The sequence below is a fragment of the Equus przewalskii genome, chromosome 5 (assembly GCF_037783145.1).
Source record: "Equus przewalskii isolate Varuska chromosome 5, EquPr2, whole genome shotgun sequence".
Taxonomy (NCBI): Eukaryota; Metazoa; Chordata; class Mammalia; order Perissodactyla; family Equidae; genus Equus; species Equus przewalskii.
In genome coordinates this window covers 41760061-41780691 of record NC_091835.1, presented here as the reverse complement: position 1 = coordinate 41780691, position 20631 = coordinate 41760061, and the positions used below count along the sequence as shown (strand labels likewise).

General features: G+C 47.9%; 1 protein-coding gene across 7 annotated transcripts in view; it reads right to left on the bottom strand.

The window, feature by feature from the left end:
- Positions 1-20631, bottom strand: part of GPRC5A (G protein-coupled receptor class C group 5 member A) — a 38254-nt gene that overhangs the window by 2068 nt on the left and 15555 nt on the right. For 2 of the 7 annotated variants that reach the window (XM_008522932.2, XM_070619137.1), the window contains exons 1-2: positions 15134-15685; positions 1573-2501 (exon numbers count right to left, since the gene is read on the bottom strand). In XM_008522932.2, coding sequence (XP_008521154.2) covers positions 1573-2501; positions 15134-15195 — 991 coding nt within the window. In that variant the 5' untranslated portion in view covers positions 15196-15685. Of the gene's footprint in view, positions 1-1572; positions 2502-5065; positions 5289-15133; positions 15930-16148; positions 16383-20631 lie in introns of those variants that run through there. The other 5 variants (XM_070619135.1, XM_008522933.2, XM_070619138.1 and 2 more) reach the window with 5 other exon arrangements.

Below are 20631 nucleotides of genomic sequence, written 5' to 3'. Positions count from 1 at the left end.
GCCCAGGATCCGAATCAGCAAACCCCCAGCCGACAAAGTGGAGCGCATGAACTTAATGGCTGTGCCACCAGGCCAGCTCCCCTAAACACCTTCTATATGAAATATGTTGTGAAGAATATAAGGATGAGCTGGAATGATTCCTGCCCTGAGGCTGCCCCTGGAGAGGAAGGATTATATGACCACTACACAAATAACTAGGGAATGGGACAGACTCTGATAAGAGCATTTTAAAGTCCTACAGATGTGCGGGCAGGTGGAGTGAATACTGAGGGAGTTTAGGGAGCGAGTGACTCAAAAATCGCAACAGTAAGGACAAAGGGCACGTCAAGCCGAGGACAGACACTCCACGAGCCTAGACACGGAGGCAGGAAAAGGCAGTGAATGGGTTTGTTTGGACTGAGGGCACAGCTGCAGGGGGCACCGGGCTATGGCTGTGAAAAGCTTCCCAAGGGCCGGGGGCATAGACCACAGCTGCAGCGAGGAGCCCCAAGAACCTGTGCACCTCAGGCTTCAAGAGCAAGAAAACTCTCAGCTGAGGCTAAGAACCTGGCCTTGGAGCTCCCTCACTCCTGTCCCAACCCCATTCCCGCTCTCCAATTAGACCCAGAGATCAATGGAAATGCTGGAGGTCAACAAATAGATCCCTCTGGGCAAGGGCAGTTTCTGGCCATCAGTTTAGCCTCTTTTTTTTTTTTTTTTTTTTTGAGGAAGATTAGGCCTGAGCTAACTACTGCCAATCCTCCTCTTTTTGCTGAGGAAGACTGCCCCTGAGCTAACATCCATGCCCATCTTCCTCTACTTTATATATGGGACACCTACCACAGCATGGCTTTTGCCAAGCGGTGCCATGTCCACACCCGGGATCCAGGCCGGCAAACCCCAGGCCACCAAGAAGCGGAACGTGCGCACTTAACCGCTGCGCCACCAGGCCGGCCCCTAGCCTCTTCTTCTTATGAGAACAACAACAGAGCACCTAGCTACTCACAGCTCCAGGCAAGAGCAAAATCATTTGATTCTTTTGTGTCAGATCTGATCTCTTCCCTCTCACGGGCTCAGAGACGGGCAATGAATGGTGGCTCTTCAGGCTAAATCAGAATCCTCGGTAACTTTATGCAGACTCCCACTGGTTTATGATAAAGGGGCTGTCTCCTGCTCTGTGCTCTGTGGTCACTACAGGAAATCATGGCTTGGCTTTATGCATTCAAATCTACAAAGGCTCCACATTTCTGGAAGGAATGTCTAGTTGTCTTTTATAAAAAACACAATCTCACCTACTTGTCTCTAAGAATTTTTCTAGCCATTCTTTTCCCATTCCTTTGTTCCATCCTTGATTCAGAGAAACCTACATGGTATTGTACAGAAAGTACTTGATAAAGACTCCAGAGGCTAGCTTCTAGTTCTACTTGTCTCTAACTAGCTGGGTGATTTTAAGCAAGGTCTGAGCCTTGGGGACCTTATCTGTTCTATCAGGGGTATGACCTCAATGATCCCGCATGTTCCTTACAGTTATAATAGCCTAGGATTCTCCCCCACCTTTCTACAAGGCATTCTCCACCCAAGCAGCTTGTGTACCTTGAGCGATTTCCTCTGGAGAATAGGCTGTGTTCTCCACACCATAGCTCTGCTTCATGAGTTTAGGTTTACAAAAAGAATCCTCGAGAGGATAATCCATGGAGTTCTGTTGCCTTGTGAGCACTTGAAACTCAGGCACAACATAAGCCAACAGGAAAATCCAGCCATTGATAACCAAGGCTGCGCTGAGGATGAGATCATCCCACTGGGGGCCAGGGTTAGGAACCAAGAGCAGGGTGATCCATGCCACCCAGCAGGTGATGGAGAGGAGCGTGGTGAAGCAGATGTAGGCTCCATGTCTCTTCCAGCCAGGGAAGGATCCAGAGACAGTGAAGGAGGACATGAAGAAGGTCAGCAACATCAAGAAGAGGACATAGATGAGCAGCATGACAAAGTCTTCATTGCGTCGAGTAGCAGAGAGCTCAGAGAAGATTGCGGTGTTGGTCCTGTTCATGGTGAGGACGACGTATTCAATAGCAATGATGTCCTGCACCAGGTTCAAGCCCACAGCCAGGCCCAGCATCACCAGCAAGGAGAGGGGCTCCCTCCCGTGGACCAGCTTTGTCAAGTTGGAAGCATGAGTCAGGAGGCAGGAGAAGCAGAGGGAAAAGAGGACACCGAAGAGGAAGAAGCGTGTGGGCCCCGTGCCGCTATCAAGTTTGATGATGAAGGCGAAGGTGAGGCCGAAGATGCCCAGCACACCGACAAGGAAGAGAAACTGGATCGGGAGCATTTTTCGCTTGTTGGAGTCCTGCACCTTGTTGACGAGGATCACGAGAGCGAGCATGAAGGCCACCGTGGTCACAACCCCGAGGGCAGCCAATGTTTCTAGGACGATTCCCCAAGCTTCATTCAAATCACAAAGCCTGTAGTACCTGGAGTTCAGGCCCTGGTGGCAACCTCTGGGGGCTGTTGTGGCCATTCTGGTCCTGCATGAAAGCAAAGTTGGGAAGGGGTGTGAATCTCCTAACAAACTCAGGCACAGAGGACCAAAACAGAGCAGAAAAAATGTTGTATGTTCAGGCAGCATTTTGCTCCTGAGCTTACTACATCAGATAAAGCTACTAACTTTTCTCCACCTCTCGCGGCAAAGTCTCAAGGCTGAGGAAGGAACAGAACAAATCTCATACCTCCCTCCCCGCAATTTAACGATATTAATATTTACCCCGAAGCCGGAGGACCCAGTGCTCTGCTGAGGGGAGTCAGAGTCTCATTTCAAAACATATAGCCAGGGTTTCTGATATTTTTGCCTAGTATTTTCTTAGGAACTAGTGAACATGGAAATAGCTAAGCTTAAAGTTAAGACTTCAATCATAATTTCTCAGTCTCAAGCCTTTTCCCATCTTTGGGCCTGTTTCAGACATTATTTGAGAGCATCCTCTTCTCTCAAGGACGAGAGGAGCTAACTGAATTGTAGGTTTCTCTCCAGAAGGTCAAACATTCCCGTCTCGGTCCTTGGAGCCTCTTCTCCAGCAATGCTGTCACAAAGTAGAAGGACTTTTTCCATCCTTAAGTTTGTTAGGATGGCTCTACTAATTCCAAAAAAGTGAGGGAAGGAGTCTTTCCTGTCACAACCAGCTGTTAATGAGCTACCGGAAGGAAGTCCTGGATGAGACAAAAAACAGTGGGGCATCCAACAAAAATATTACTAACAGCTAATGCTCATTTTTACCATGGATCAGAAATTCTTCTAATCACCTTTCATATATATGAATTCGTTTAATTTCATAGCAACCCCACAAGGTAAAAATTATTATCTCTATTTTACAGATGAGGAAACTGAGGCAGGGAGAGGTCAAGTTACTCACCCAACATCATACAGCCAGGAAATGGCCAAGGCAGGATGTGAATGCAGGCTGTAGGATCCATGCACTTAATTACTATAGAGACTCTCTCTCAAGTGACTTCTAATTGGCCTTAAAATGCAATCTGAGATATTCTCATTCTCTCTCTTTTCCTCTCCCCTTCCCCCTTCTCTCGCTCATCAGAAGCCCCATAAACCAGCTCTGTTTATGGTCCTGATTCCGTTCTCTTAGTTCAGTCTCACAAAGGATAGGAGCTCCTGGGTGATAGACATCCACAAAGCAGGTAATCTACTCCCCTGCTCTGCATAATTAGACACTGACAGGATGGATAACAGCACACATCCTATTATCTGCCCCTCACCTCCCAGGTCTGCTTCCTTCTCTGTGCCCACATCCTCCATGTCAACGTTGATTTCCCAAACCCCATGCCATCTAATGCCTAAGGCTGCAGGGCACACGTGGGAAGATCAGTCGAGAAACTGAAAGGAGGAGTTTGTACATTTCCTCAAAATGGATGGTTCTCAAATTCCCAAGTCAATGTCAGGCAAGATGCTGAAATTCAAAATTGCTAAGGTTTTAACAGTTTTTTCTAACTATAATTTTTTACAACAAAGTATAATTATTTTCTGAATTACTTGACTGTTTTTGTTTCTACGACACTGTTCTTTTTGTTTTGTTGTATGCTATGTGTGCATGGAATTTTTTTTTTCACTTTAGTTTTTCTTTTCCTGATAGGATCGCTCACTCAACAGTGAAAAGTTTTGAACCGACTAGAAGAGAACCGTGGTTCAGGGGAGGGAAGGCTCATTGAGGCTGCCTCCCTAGAAAAGCACCAGGGAACGATCTCGGCCCCTTCGAGTGCCAAATAGGGAGAGACCGTGCAGGAGGAAATTGGAAAGAAGGGGACTGGCCGGGAGTGGGAAGCAGCAAAAGGTACAAAACACCCACTCAATCCTGCCTCTTCCCTTATAGCAGAAAAACAGCTCAGAATGTCTTCTCCACATCCCCATAAATGCTTGTAAATGAGATTTCTCTGGCCCTTCCCACGGTGTACCAACAACTATGGGGTGCTGTGATCTCCCAGGAAAAAAGAACGCCCTCCTTTCTCCTTCAGTCCTGTCTCTTCATGATCAAATCACATGGCAGAGGAGCCGGCCCGGTGGCACAGTGGTTAAGTCCATGCACTTCTATTCGGCAGCCCAGGGTCTGCTGGTTCAGATCCTGGGCACAGACCTACACACCACTCATCAAGCCAGGCTGTGGTGACGTCTCATTTGCAAAATAGAGGCAGATTGGCACAGATGTTAGCTCAGGGCCAATCTTCCTCACACACACACACACAACAAAAAAATCACAAGCCAAAGACTGGCACAGTGGAGATAAAACAAACCATCACTCACTGACCATCGAAGGCAAAATGAGCATCCTCCTCAACATAGAATTCAAACACCTGCTGCCCTTAAAGATGCAAAATCATCTTTGCAATTCCATGAGATAGTCATTGTACCAGAATTGTTTTATTCACACAGCAATTAGGGGGAAATTATATACATAAAATATGTGTATGTACATATACATGTATATATATGCAATATAACACATACATATACATATGTAAATGATTATGTATATGTTAGAACATTAATGTGTGGGGTGTCAGAATAAAATAACACTAGATAGGGGCCAACCTGGTGGTGTAGCAGTTAAGGTCGCACACTCTCCCTTGGCAGCCTGAGGTTCGCTGGTTCGGATCCTGGGTGTGGACCTACACACCCCTTATCAGGCCATGCCATGTCAGGCATCCCACATATAAAGTAGAGGAAGATGGGAACAGATGTTAGCTCAGGGCCAATCTTCCTCAGCAAAAAAAGAGGAGGATTGGCAGCAGATGTTAGCTCAGGGCTAATTGTCCTCAAAAAAAAAAGAAAAGAAAAAAGAACACTAGATATAGCTTAAATCTATCTTCCTAGCTTTTTAATGAAATTTGCCTCTCCAAGCTTAACTTCATATGAGATAGTCATTCATTCAGCAAATATTTCCTAAGCACCACCGTGTGCTAACCACTATTCTAGATACTCACTGATAAAAGGGAGAACAGACATGTTTCCTGCCATGGAAGAGACAGACAGGCAGACATAATGTGCCACTACTGCCACAGCCTGCCCCAAGCCTTTCCTCCCCAGGGGTCTGTCCCATGCAGCCTACCCCACGGAAATTGTCCCAGTCATCCCTGCCACATGCAGAGCACAGAGCAAAGAATGGTTTACGTTCCACCTCTACAGGGCAGTGCAGAACAAGAAAGCGGAGGAAAAGAAAGGCAAACAAGCTTCAGAAACAGGCAGCCCCCGAAATACAAGCACTGAAGTTCTGATGCACCTGGCCCACGAATGCCACCCTGCAGGGGTGTGGGGAAGAGGTGGAGACAGCGCTTCCCGTCCAGGCCGGGGATGCAGAAGAGGAGGAGCCCTGTCTAATCAGAGGGCGGCGAGGACAGGGAAGGGACGCAGGCTCTGTGCATTTCACGCTCACTGACCTTCACCTCTTCACTTCACTGCCTCTCAGGTTAATCATAGGGTGGTGGCCAGTGGGAAAGGCATTTCTGTCACCCTCCCAGCCCCTCCCTGCCAACTGGTCCTTCCCACCCCTTAAGGTAGTGCTGTTCAGCTGACAGGTGGTTGTTATCATAATTACCTGATCATTATGAAGGACTCTGAACCTGATGACTCTGAAACTGACAAAAATTGACGATGTTTTTGCCTCAAGGATAGTTCTGGTGCTAGACAAAAGGACAGTAAGGCAGAGACCTCCTGCCCCCAACTTGGACCTCTAGGCCCCTCCCTTCTGGTGCAGCTGGGCAGGATGGGGCTGTGTCCAGGGGCCTCGGGCACCCACAGACCAGAGATTGACAAGAGCAATGGGCAGTGGGTGTGCAGAGAGGAGAAAACCAATTTCCCCCCCCACCTCCTAGCCCCAATCCTGCAAGGGAGATGGAGAAACAGTCCCTGAAGGGCCTTTAAAACACTGTTTTTTAAAAAATGTTTACATTTCTATTAGAGAAATTTTCAAGTACACTCAAAAATAAAGAGAATAGTATAATAGAGGCCCATGTACTCATCACTTGATTTCAAAAATTATCAATATATAGCCAATTTTGCTTCATCCACATCCCCCACCCCACTCGCTGGATTATTTTTAAGCAAATCCCAGACATCATATCATTTTACGGGCAACGTATCTCTAAAAGATAAAACTCTTTTTTAAAGTAACTACACTTAAAAAATTAGCAATAACCCTTTAATATCAAATATCCAGTTAGGGTTCATATTTCCCAATTCTTTCATAAATGTCTTTTTAAAAACTTCTTAGTAAATATTGTTTTTATGTGAGTGACTAATTTTTTGGAGTCATCCTTCTCAATTCACCTCCATTAGTCCTCCACCCTTTCCCCAGTGTGACACGGACTACACCACGGGTCTAAAATGTCCTCAGCACACTGAGTTTAGTCAGAGGAAAGTAAAAGTCACCAGACTCACAAACAAGCAGGTCTGTACTGAGAAGGGGCTGTGTTACCCAGGGACGGGCCCAGATGAGGAAAAGACAGCAGAAAGCTCGGTAGGGAAGAAGTACAGGGTGATGAGAAGCTGACAAGGACTCCTAGAAAGCACGATTTGAGGAGGAAAGAAAGCAGTCAGCATTTGAGAATCTAAACAGCCAGGAGCTAGAAACAGTCACGGAGAAGAAGCTAAGGGCTGGAGCAAGAAGAGAACATGGACTGAGGCTAGTGGTTATGTGGACATCATCTGTAACCAAAGTCAAGAGCAGAGAGACCTAGGGTCCAACCAAGAAAGGACTTGCTCCAACAAAGACCAAACAGGGGTGGAAGGAAATCATTTACTCTTGGACTGCTCTGAAGTGAGGGGAAGGTCTCATAACTCGTTCTTGCCCTGGGTCAGGCCCAGCTGTATGCACTTTACTCCTTAACCATCACAACCACCCTATGACATAGCCCACACGATTATTACCCCCATCCCACAATTGCAGCAACTGAGGCACAAGGTGACTGACTCATCGAAGTCGCACAGCTAGCGAGTGGAAGGGCCGGGATTCGAACCCGAATTCTAACTCCAACATCACAGGTCTTAACACAACACCGTGCAGCCCCTTTGTCTGGCGAAAAGAACTTTAGAGGCAGGAGGCACTGGCCAATTAGAAGGAGGGGGTGACTACATCAGCCCTCAGTGCTGTTTTGGTTTTGAGCGTGGGTTAAATCTGCCGAGGCGCACAGCCTAGCCTTTCGAGTTGCTCCAACTGCCATGTATACCCTCAGATGCCTCCGTGGTAAGGAAAGGACTGTGTGTGCTCTGCTGCAGCAGACAAGGCAGGAGAGATGGGCCTGTAGAAGATGAGAACGTGGGACAGGAGGCATCCCAGGGGTCTCCCCAGACTCTCCTGAGTCTGTCCACTCCTCCCAGCCTTCAGTCAGACCACCATCAGATGGACCTGGACCCCTTCAGAAGCCCAACTTCTCTGTCTCCACGCTTGGCAACTCTGAGCCGCTCTGTTTGCAGCCAGAGGCAAGAGCCATAACCTGTACAGAAGTGTAAGGCTCTGCATCTTTAGCCCCTGCCTGCCTCCCCAGCCTCCCCAGCCTCTCCAGGCTCGGGCCTCACCACACCCTCCTCCTCGTCCCCAGTACGTGGACTTCTTGTTACTTCTCTAAACAAGCCCCACTATCTTACTTCAAACATGCAGTCCCATCGGGGTGGAACATCCTCCCTCCCCTCCCCCATTAGCCACCTCCTTCATTTGACTTAAAGGTCCCTTCTTCCAGAATGCTTTCCTTGATGCCCAAGTCTGGGGAGCGACACATCCCGGGAATTCCCAGAGAGCCTCCGTATTTCTCACCACAGCACTTGTCACACAGCCCTGCAAGGCCTGTTGGTAAGTCTGCATCTCCCTCTAGACTCAAAGGCTCTGTGAAGGTGGAGACTGAGTTGTTAAGTGTTTCTCCCCAGCTTCTAGCCTCGTGCCTGACACAGGGTAAGTACCTAACCAGGGTGGACGAGTGAGCTTATGGATAGAAGTGGAGTCTGGTGGGGGCAGGGAAGCTGCACAGGAGAGGGGTCGGTTGGGCTTCACCTGGTTTCCTCACAAGCCCCCTGTGTGCTGTCCTTAGTTCTAAGCCCCGTTGCTCCCATCCTCCTTCTCACACGGCTGTCTGAAATCGCACTTTGGGTCTGAGGTTAGGAGCTCCGGGCCATGTCTGGAACCCTGCTCCTATCTCAGTGACTCCAGTTGTCTCCCAGGAGAACCTGAATGCTGAGGTTTCCAAGGAAGCAGAGAGGGATGTCCTGGAATCCAGTCATCCGCTCCCACCCAATTCCCCGATGACTAACCCCTACACTTGGAGGAAGTTGGTGAGGTTTCAGTGCGTGTAGCCTCTGGCCTGGGACACGAGGAAAGGACTGAGTCATGAGGGTGAGACCCTCTTCACTTATTGCAGCTGCTAACAGAGCTAACCACCCAGCCATCCAGTGATCCGACGGCACCCACAACGGAGGCCCTGCAATCACCTGACGATGCCTTAAACCCTTCTAGAATGAGTCAGAGCATGACCATGACAAAAGGTTAAAAACAGAAAAAAGAAAGAGGAAGGAAAGGAAGAAGAACAAGAAGAGGGGTAGACGCCGGGGGAGGAGGAGAGGCAGGGAGGGAGAGTCACTTTTTGGGTGCAATTCCAAGCCCTCTCTTAGTCCACCCCCTAGGAGGAAGGGGTTTCAGCTGCCTCCATGTGTGTGGACACCAGCTTCCGGAACCTCCATCCTCTCCTCTGTAAAATGAGGGCAGTGCTGAGCTAGGTGGTTCAGCCCATGTCCAGCTCCACTGTTCATCCCTCTGGGGAGCTCCTTGTAGCCAAGTTCCAAATCTCTTTCTCCCTCCCCTCCATCCTCCTTCCTGCCCCATCTCCTGTCATTGAAAGAATGTGTGGCACAAACTCTTAACCAAACCCCAAATCAGGGCTGGAGGTGAGACTGAAGGGTCTGAGTGCAGGTCAGGGAGAGGGACACCCAGGGAACACCCACCTGCAGGACGAAGCCACAGGGTTCTGGAGCAGTACTGACTCTAGACGCGGCCTTGACCAATATACGGCATTGACCAGTACGCAAGGACAAATGCCAGCACTCGATGGCTCTCCCAGCTTCTCATTTCCAATCTCTGAGACTCCTCTTTTCCCAGAGAGGTGGGAAAGGCGTCTGGAGTTGCTTATGCCTAGACCTAGAAGGTTGCCCAAGCTGGCCGTACGCGGCCCTCCCAGAGTCGGTAAAAGCGAATTCCCCTGGGGCCCTGAACTCTGCCCACAGCTGATCTTATCTCCTCCTTATGAGATTTATCTCACTCCGTCATCTAAAAATGTTGAGGACAAACGTACTTTTAGGACTGCTGTGAATGATAGCAAATCACCTACATGTTTGATGAAGCTGAGCCTTCACACCATCGCAGCCAGGACAATTCATGCTTTTCCAGCCTTTTAATTTTCTCTATATTCTTGAATTGCTACATTCAATCAGTAGTAATAACAATAGTCATAATATAATTATGAATAAAAATAATGATGGCTACTGCCTCATACTGAGTCCTCTTGTGAGCCACGCATGACGCTGAGTGTTACGTTTTTATAGGTATTCTCTCATTTACATGTTTTTATGTCTATTATCTCATTTAATGTTCCTACAACCCATTTTATGGGTGAGAAGACTAAGTCTTACAGAGACGAAGTTCCATGTCCAATGTCACCTAGTTGGGAGGAGTATCCCTTTATGAGTAATCAATCATAATTTAATCTTTCATCTCTAAATCACTGTTGTGATCTCAGAAGCTTTTCTCCCTGACTCCAGCCTCTCTCCCTTCAAACCTTCTCCTAGAAGTCTCCAATGCAAGCAATCCTGCATTTGGTCAATCTTCCTGTCAATCAACAAACATTTAAGTGCTGACTTTGTGTCAGGGACTGTGTTAAATATACAAGTCACACAGACCAAGAGTGTCGCTGCTACCCCTGGGAAGACCAAGAGAGTCACAATGACATACAAATAAGGAGTTAGAGAGCGTGCAGGGAATGCTGAGGGCATGGAAAACAGCGGCCTATTCTACCTAATAGGGTAAAAAAAAAAAAACACTTTAGAGAGGAGACCAGGAAGGTGAGGCATGAAAGACGGTCAGGGAAGAGGGAGAGAATTTTAGGAAGGTAGAAGAGACAGGGCTTGGGGAAGGAAGGAGTCCAGGTTACTGCCCAGTTTTCTGGCTTAGGCAACTGAACAGAGCTTAGAAATACGGGCTTGTGAGTTGAGATGCCCGGTTTAGCTTTGTTGAGTGTAAGATGCATATGGAACATGCAATTGGAGGTCCAGCAATAACAGGCACTAAGTTCTCCTGAGAGCTTATCCTGGGCCACACATGGTTTCATTTAATGCCCACAACAACCCTATCATTACGCCCCCTTTTTACAGCAGAGGAAACTGAGGCCCAGAGAAGTTAAATAACTTGCCCAAGATCACATGGCTCTTAAAAGCCAGGCTCCTAGACACCAAGCAGTGCTGACCCACTCTGCACTTAGACATGCAAGTCTGAGGCTCGGGACAGGTTTGGGCTGTAAGCACAGGTTGGGCCCATAGGAGGTATCTGCAGCCTCGAGAGGAGGATGAGATCACACAGGGAGCACATACGGTGAGTGTACGGTGAGCGAGAGGGCCAAGGACAGACCCATGGGGACACCATCTCTTGGAAGCAGGAGTCAGCAAAAGATGTTAAAAAGAAATTGTCAGAGGTACATAAAAGAAACAAGCCCAGTGGTTTCCCCAGAAGCCAGGGAGCAGTTTCCAAAAAAAGGAGTGGTCCATGGGGTTTAACGCTGCAAGGGGAGCAAAGACTAGAAGGCCTGGGATGGGATCTTTGGATTCAGCAGTTGAAAAGCATATTAGCCTCTTTTTGTCTGTGATAACAGATTCAGCCTCATTTTGAGCTTCAAGGCTTTTCTCTAAGCAGTCCTCCCACCCATCTCCTCCGGCCTCCCTAACTCCTCCTCTAACTCTACGCAAGGCCAGCAAATCTCCCAAGAGTATTTTCCATCTGGAAGGGAACTGGGGTTCATCTAAGGCCTTCTCCAACAAAATCATGCTCTTTGCCTCAGCACATGCATTATTCTCCCAGCCAGAGAGACCCTTCTCCCAGTCACAATCCATTTACCAGATTTCTTCGAAACTTGGCCCAAAACTTACCTCTATCTTGAGGTTTTTAAAAATTATTAGTCCCATCTCATTCTAAATTTGTGGGTCTCTTCATAGTTTTTACTATTAAGTAATTCTTGGCACTCAAGTTTTTCCATACATATGTTATATATTGTACATTAATATCGGTGCTGACTTGCCTACCAGATAACAAGCTTCCTAAGGAAACAGAACACATCTTCTGTTTGTTGGTACCCCCCTCACTATCTGCTCTGCACAGTGGCTGCTGAGCAAATGTTCTGGACTAAGACTGACCGCTGAATATTTATTCAAAGCAAGCTATTTATTAGCAAGTGTGAGTAATGGGGAGGAAGAATTTTTGAAGATTAACATGTGCTGATGCTGATCCTCATAGTTTTATCCAGGCTGAGTTCTAAGACAAGGGTGGAGTCCCACAGAATAAATGGAAAATGTCTACAGGGAAATCTCCAGGATCCCCTATTCTGGGTAGCCATCCGAATTCTGATGACGTAAAACTGACACATCGTGGCAACAGCTTATGAATGATATCTGAATAACATCACTGATTTGAGTTTCTATGCAGTAACTGAGAGAAAATAAGTCATCACACCTCCATAGGCGGATCTAAACAAGTATAGAAACAGTGTTCATGACAATTTACACTTCTGGGTAGTTCCCTGGGGGTACTGCCATCCTCCTCTATTCCAAACAAAGCATGTGACTTTTAGATTAACATAAAATAAATTACAGGAATATAAAATAAAGTACCAGAAATTTTTTTTTTTTAAAAAAAGCTTAAGGGCCAGCCTGGTGGTGTAGTGGTTAAGTTTGCATGTTCCACTTCAGCAGCCCAAGGTTCACAGGTTCGGATCCCAGGTGCAGACCTAGCACTGCTCATTAAGCCATGCTGTGGTGGTGTCACACATAAAATAGAGGAAGATTGGCACAGATGTTAGTTCAGGGCCAATCCTCCTCACAAAAAAAAATAAAAAATACAAAAACAACTTAAGATGTTGAGCAAAACTTCCAAATCTCTTAGGCCCAGAATTTTAAAACATGAAATTTCCAGCAAATAGGTAGATAAAGTGAAGTCCTCTACTGGTATACGATCTCAAAGCTCTCAAAGACACCTTCCTTTAAGTATTTTATTTCAAAATATAAAAGTAACATATTCACGTTTGATCCAATAAGTCTCAAGCTAAACTTACAGTTTCTCCTTAAAAACCTGTGTTTCTAAGCCCTGAGACTGGCACCACTATCCATTCAGGGGCCTAGTAGATCTGACAATACAATAGAGCCTATTTAACGTGGGAGAGGATGCAGAGCGCAGACCACATGGCCAAAAATTAGATGACAATGGCAAGTAACTATTATTACAATAAATATAAATGGTAACTTTTTTATTTTAAAAAAAGACTAAATTAAACTGTACTATAAGAACCTCACCTAAAACAACAGGATTCAGAAAAGTTCAAAGCAAAAGAAAGAAAAAAATTAAAATAAATGCAAAAAAAGCAACAATAATAGATATTGTTTATTTAGCAGGCATTGTGTATCAGGTTCAAAGTTAAATAGATTGTTCAAGGTAAGAAAATTAAGAGTTGAAGTATTAATATCACACAAAGTTTAATCAAGGCAAAAAGGTATGATATGGACCGGAAAGCTTGCTTTGTAGTTAGTACGGATATGCCACATTAAAGATACAACTATCGTAAACTTTTACATGCTAAATAATATAGCAACAAAATACATGAAAGAAAAACTACCAGAAATACAAAGAGAAATCAAAAAGAAATACTATAGTTATAGGAGACTTTAACACTTCTTTTTCAGTCCTCAGTAGGTAAAATAGACAAAATGAATAATAATATAATTTTTATAAATGTTCTTTGGATACTTTGATCAAAACATCTCTATCTTCATATCTTATTAGATCCCCATTATTAATCATATAATTCGATCTTCTCTATCTGTGACCAGCAAACATTTTCTGCAAAGGGCAGATAATAAGGAGTTTAGGCTTTGCAGTCCATATGTTTGTAGCTGAAGGCAGCCATAGATAAATACATAGACAAATGAGCATGGCTGTGTGCCACTAAGACTTTACTTACAAAAAGAGGCTGTGGGATGTCTTTGGCCATGGACCTAGTTTACTGACCCCTGCTCTATATGATTGCTTCTATTGAAGTGGTCGTGGAACAATTAGAAAAACAGCATATTTTAGATAAAAAAAATCTAAAATTCTAAAATAAGAAATGTACAGACTAGATATTCTGATCACAAGGCAATAAAATTAGGGATAAAAGTAGAAACAAACACATCAAACTACTTAGAAAATCTGAGACCCCTCAAGTGAAAATCCTATTCAATTCATTGTTTTTAAGGGTCTTGTTATACTAACACCTCATTTCCTGCCCATTTCCTCAGCTCAATCTGTGGATTTCTAAATAGCAGTGAACCTGAAGACAAACTCCCAGAATGAGAAGAAGAAAATCACACAGTCAAAATTCTTCTTTATGCCCAGTTATCTTCAGTTCACGCTAAGGAGTGGAATACAAAGAAGCAGACCTCAAAGAGGATGCCCAAGGGGCACATGCAGACAGAATCTCAGCCCTGGGATGGGGCTGGGCATCTTCCCAAGAGCCCTTAGGAGGAACTCAAGGCCCAGGCCCCTGCCTCCCCTCAGTTTCATGGTCCTGCAGGGCCGGGACAGAAATCAGGCTTCCTGACTCCAGGTTGAGAGCACGTCCCAGGAATGTTCTGCTCATTCCCATCGGCCCTTGGAGCACACACCTCTCCATACCCTGGGAGGCGCCTTTCAGTCTCCCAGGTCACCCCTCTGCCGACCCTTCCTCCCCTTCATTCCTTCCCTCTCCCAGCAGCAGTCAGCACTCAGAGCTGGAGGGTGGCGCTCTGGCCCGCCGTATCTGAAGTGGTTCAGGTATTCCCCTTGAGGAAAAAGCCCACAGCGGTGGCCGATTCTACCAAACCCCTCAACAGGTGTGGCGTTTACAAACCCTCTGAGGAGAAAGTCAGCAGGGATAGAAGTTAGGAATGAAAAGTCCTTCAAATTCCTTGATGCTGAGCAGGCTTCCCCTGAGCGCCAGCCCTTCCTTGCCCCGCGGATGTTTAAGGGACCGTCCTGGACAGCTCTGGGGCATTCCCGAGTCCGATCTAGTGGTTGCCTGACTGTGGGCTGTTACCGGACATTCAGCTTCCCTCCGCCCGCGGTTGCTGAGCAACTCAAGGGACAGCAGAGCAGGGAATGCTGTACCTGACAGCCCCACACTCACATCAAGAGAAGGGGTGGCTTCTAGGACCTACTTCCCAAAATTCAGAAGGGCACTCTTGTTGTGGGAGGATAAAATAAATGGACACTTTTCAGTACCTGGGTAAAGAAGCAGCTGTCAGCATCTCCCCCCATCCTGTCCCCGCCCAAGCCACCCCTCTCCACCTCCAGTCCCTTCCCTTCCTCTAAGATCTTTCTCCCTCCTTCCCTCCAGAACTGCTCACCTGCCTGGCCAGGATTCCACCTCCTGAGAGTTTGTACCATGTGTCTGAGCAGAAACTATCATCCTGATTATCTTTGGGCTCTCCGTCTCTACCTTAGCCTGGGAAGCTCAGAAAAAAAAAACTTCTGAGTTGGGTTAAACTAGAGGAATTTTTTTTCTTGGAACCCTTTTCTTCTCATAGCTAGCTGTAGTCCATTACCAGGATTCCTCTCCTCTTGGATCCTACTCCTTCCAACGTCATACTCCCCCCCCGCCCCCCGGGATTTAAATCCGGAGGCCGGGCGCGCTCCGGGCTCGGTGCGCCTCACTTACCCTGGTGCCTTCTCTTCAGTCCGTGGATTTGCGCTGCTTCCCGCGCGCGTAAGAGGCAGCACGGAGCCCCTCGGTGCTGGGGACGCCTGCGGGCAGGGATGCCGCCTTCGCCTCGTGGAGCAGTTATAAAGGCGGCTGTCGTCGGAGGGAGGGAGCGAGCGAGGGGGTGGGCAGAGGGACAAGGGGCGGGAGAGGGTCAGGGGGAAAGGACACGCCTATTCCAGTTCCACGGCACTGCATGCTGTTATGAAAATAAAGTCCCCGTGCCAGGGAATGAACCAAAAAGCCGCCTGACGTCAGCGGCACAGTCACCTCTAAAATAGGTGATGGGGGACCCACCTCGGCCCCGCCCAGCGTATCAGACTCCTCCTAGACGCATAAGCGTGTGCTGGTCCCAGGGCAATGAGTATTGGGGCCAGAGGGGACCGCTCCTTATCAGTCCTGGAGGCTGTCACCTCCAGCTAGGAGCCACACCCGCCTTCCTCGCCGGGCAGTCCTGTCCGGCAAGGACAAGGGCTAGCCAGGTTGAAGCTCCTCTGTTAATTCCACAGCGCACGCGCGCGTGTGGGTGTGTGGGTGTGTGGGTGTGTGTGTGTAAATAGGAGGGAGAGCTGACCCCAAGTGGCCCCACCTCCCTGCAGCGGGAAAAGCCAACTTTTCTCCACTTTTCCCCTTAGCTTAGCCTCTCTCTCCATCACTCTCACCTGACCAGTGCTGGATGGGAAGCCAGGCTCAGGAAAGGAGGAGGTGGCCACCCTCTGGGGGCTTCCCAGCCAAACTGAGGTAACAGCCAAGGAGAACTTTCTTGCGGAGTCCAGAGTTAGCTCCCAACTCCGCTTGTCAGAGCCGTGCTCCCAGGAGCATCATTAGTGCTGCCCCAGGGCTGAGAGAGCCTCTCTCTCCACTACCTTAACTAGGGCTCTTAAAGCCTTGACAATGCAGGCTCATGAGAATGGGGACGCCAGATAAAGTTATGAAATAAAGGAATTTGCCTTTGGTGTCTGGTTCCCCCTCCCTCCACTGCCCACTCCTCTTCCATTATCAAGCCAATCCTACTGAAACTTGTCTTTGTTTACTTGTCAAACAATCCTTGAGTGGCTGCCCCCTCGGTGTCAGGGCCGGCCAGGCTCCGCCCCACTGAGCTGGGGGAGGGAGACTCTGTGCTTTTAAGGTGATGATTAGCACACCTGGTAACTACCTGTGTCACCATGCAAATGAATTAATGGGGAGAGGCCTAGCGTTCCCCATCGGGATCCTCACTTCTCTGCACACCCCAAGTTTATGTGCTTGACTTTTTGGAAACAATGCCTCCACCTTTGTTAGGTTTTTGTTTCACTCCCAAGAAACCATAGCCAACGTCTTGAGTCTTGGAACACTTCCCTTGTCTACAGCCCAGGGGTCTGTAAGTCTACCTGCTCCTCTCCCAGGCTCCCAGGGGTGTGTGTGTGTGTGCAGGGGCGAAACTGAGCTATTGGTGGGAACTGCAAATGACAGTGCTTTTTAGTGTGCGCCATCTGCTAAAGTCAGGTCTCCTCTCTGAACATCAGTTTTCTCATCTGGTAAAGAAGGAAGTCGAACTAGACCAGCCTTGTCCATCAGATCTATAATTCAAGCCACAAGTGCAAGCCACATATGTAATGTTAAATTTTCTAGTAGCCGCATTAAAAGAAATAAAAAGAAACAGGGGAATTAATTTTAATAATATATTTTATTTAAGCCAAGAGATCCCGAACATTGTCATTTCAACATGTAATCTTTTTTAAAATATTAAACAAACATTCTTTTGTTTCCAACTGTGTCCTCAAAAATCCAGTGTGTCTTTTATACCTACAGCACTTGTCGGTTTGGACTGGTAGAATGTCAGGGGCTCACAAGTCCCGTGTGGCTAGTGGCTACTGCACAGGACTAGCCATCTCTAACAGCTCCTTCAGCACCAGCATTTTAGGAATCCGAGTTACCACGCCTAAGGTGAAGTTCGTGGTATCAAGAAAAAGATGTCAAGTTGGAGGAGGGAGTCAAAGCAGAGGGAGGGGACTTTGGGGATTTCTTTCCCATCCCCCCAGCCCCTCCCCAAAGAAACTCCAGAAACGTGATGAGAAAGGAGTGGGTGTGTTGTGTTTTTCCTGTTGTTCCTTGTCCCCTGGGTGACATGTGTCTGGCGGGTCCAGGGCTGAGTGTGAGAGAACTTCACGGGGATGCTGTCCTTGGTCACCTGTGCCCCCTCTTCTTCACTTTGTCGCTGACTTCATTCAGATCTCCCACCTTGTCCTCTTGCACTTTCTCTTCTACTCTCCTTTGAACTTCTTTTTCTCCTCCCATCCCTTTATCAGTACACCAGCCCAGCACCAAGCCAGGACTGGAGTGAGGCACCCAGAGCACAAAATTGAAGGAGGCACTTACCCAGCTCTGAGAAGGAGCACCTCCTTAAATGGGGAGCCCTGGGCGCTTCGCTGCCTCTCCTAGTCCCAGCCCTGCCCCAGCATCCCTGTGGGGGCCTGGCTGGCTGGGGCAGGGGGAGGAGAGGCGGGGAGGCTGGAATAGCTGATGTGCTTTAGAGACACCCCTGAGGGGGACAGGCAGGGGGCCAGTAGTTGAAATATTTCGTTTGCTGGGTCTCTTGTCCTGCTAAAATGGTCTGGAGAACAAGATTGAAGGCCTTGGAAATCGATGGAAGAAATAGCATAAAGGGAGTCTGGAGCCAGGTATGACTCCAACTCTAGTTATCCTCCTGTGAGTGCTAGCTGGCTTCAAGTGACAAGTAGCATTGTTGAGGGACACAGAGGGAAGCTCACATGACTGAAAATGAGGAGATGAGAGAGAGAGCCGCACAATAAGAGTGCCTTGTTCCCCCCAGAGAGAGGCTGGTCTGATGCTGGAGAGGACATTCACTCTGCTGCAAGGCCAGCAAGGGGGTCATTTTCCGTGAGCATGGGCCTGGTCAGCCTCAGTCTGGGAGTGCCAGAACCCAGTCCCTGCACCATCTCCCCTCCCGGCCCCCACCGACCAACACCACTATGACCCCCATTCTTGATTGCAGGCAGGAACCAGGAACTGGCCGGTTCTACCAATGTCCTGGGCCTGACCCTTTACCAATACTACCTCAGAACTCAGGGCTGTGGAACCTCAGGCCACGGGCTCCCCATTCTCTCCCTTCACTTCCTCACCAGCAAGATGGAAGGTGCCTCCTCTCCCGATCCCTGACCACAACTGAATCCCACTGAAGAAGCACCTGAGCCAGGAGGCGAACAGCACAGGAGAATTTTACTTCCTCAGGTGGTTACGCTAATGGAACTGCTGGTAACAGTGAACCGCAGCTCCCACCACATTCCTGCCAATAGCGGCTTTTCCATTCAATTGCTAAACTGTACAGGAAGCATTTGAGGGCCAACTATGCACTAGGCACTGTAGGGAACATAATACAAGGATAAGAAAGATGCATTATCCCCTGCAGGGAATTTCCGTATTTACTCAGCCATTCAGCAGCTATGGATGGTCTTCTGTATAGACCTATAACTGTGCTGGGGATTCAAAAGAAAACTGCCTTGAAAGAGCTTAGTCTCGTGGAGAGATGCACAGTAACGGAACAAAGGCAATCCATGTGTTAGATGCTATGCCACAAGAACACACAAGGATCCCAGCTGGGAGCCAAAGGCCACAGTGAACATTCCCCACAGCACTCAGGGCAGCCCTCGCCAAGGGCGGAGGCTTACAGCATGAGTAAGAGTGTTTCAGATGGAGAGGCAAGAGGGGTGAGGAATGGGGAGGGCATTCCAGACAGAGAGGACAGAATTTGCAAAGGCAAGGAGGTGTGTAACAGCCCGACCATGAATTCAGTGTGAACACAAAGTGTGGGCAGTGGGAGATGAAACTGCACAAGTAGACAGTGTGAGTGTGGAGTCCCAGACTCATCTTGGAAGCAGAAGGGCACTGAAGAATGAAGCAGGGGCCCAACATGAGGAGATGTGTTAAATGGACAGCCGCTCTAGTAGCTGTTTGTTTTGTTTTGGGTGTTTTTTTTTTTTTTGCTGAGGAAGATTCTCCATGAGCTAACATCTGTTGCCAATCTTCCTCTTTTTGCTTGAGGAAGAGCTGCCCTGAGCTAACATCTGTGCCTATCTTCCTCTGTTTTATATGTGGGTTGCTACCACAGCATGCCCACCAATGACCTGGAACCAAACCTGGGCCACTGAAGCACAACATGCTGAACTTAACCACTTGGCCATGGAGCTGGCCCCCTTCAGTAGCCTTAAATCCAATGACTGGGGCACTGGCCCTGTGATCTAGTGGTTAAGTTCACGCCTCCACTTCACTGGCCCAGGGTTTCACCAGTTCAGATCCTGGGCACAGACATGGCACACTCATCAGGCCATGCTGAGGTGGCGTCCCACACAGCACAACCAGAGGCACTCATAACTAGAATGTACAACTATGTACTGGGGGACTTTGGGAAGAGGAAGAAGAAAATAAAAAAAAGAAGATTGGCAACACCTGTTAGCTCAGGTGCCAATCTTTAAAAAAAAAATCCAATGACTGGCGTCTTTGTAAGAAGAGAACGTGGAGAGACATACACACACAGAGGAGGCAGGCACACAGAGAAGAGGGCCATGGGAAGACAGAGCAGAGACTGGAGTTTGTTGCCACAAGCCAAGGAACACCAAGGATCAATGGGCACCACCGGAAGCTAGGAGAGAGGCAGGGAGGAATTCTCCTCGAGAGGTTTCAGATGAAGCACCGCCGATACCTTGATCTTGGACTTCTAGCCTCCAGAACTGTGAAAGAAGGAACTTCTGCTGTTTTAAGCCACCCAGTTTTTGGTACTTTGTTAAGGCAGCCACAAGAAACTAATACACCTCTGAAAGGTAGACTATTTCGCATAGGCCAGCGGGTTATGTGAAATGCTGCAAAGAGCCTGCCTAGGCCAGCAGGAGTCTCCAGGGCTTCATCTTGAAGTGGCGTTGGTTTCATCTTCCCACTCCCACCAGGTGGAAGAGAGAGAAGTGGAATTTGCAAAGGGTAAACACGTGTGGCCCCAGAGAGGTGACACTTGAAGCCCCGGAATGCAGTCTGCACGGAACCGGCGCTTGCGGTCAGCACGCTGGCCAACCAGCGACCCTGCCTGTCTCACTCCTCTTGTTATCAGGCTATTAAAACATGCTGCGGTTACAGCCTCCCCACCTTTTCAGGGAT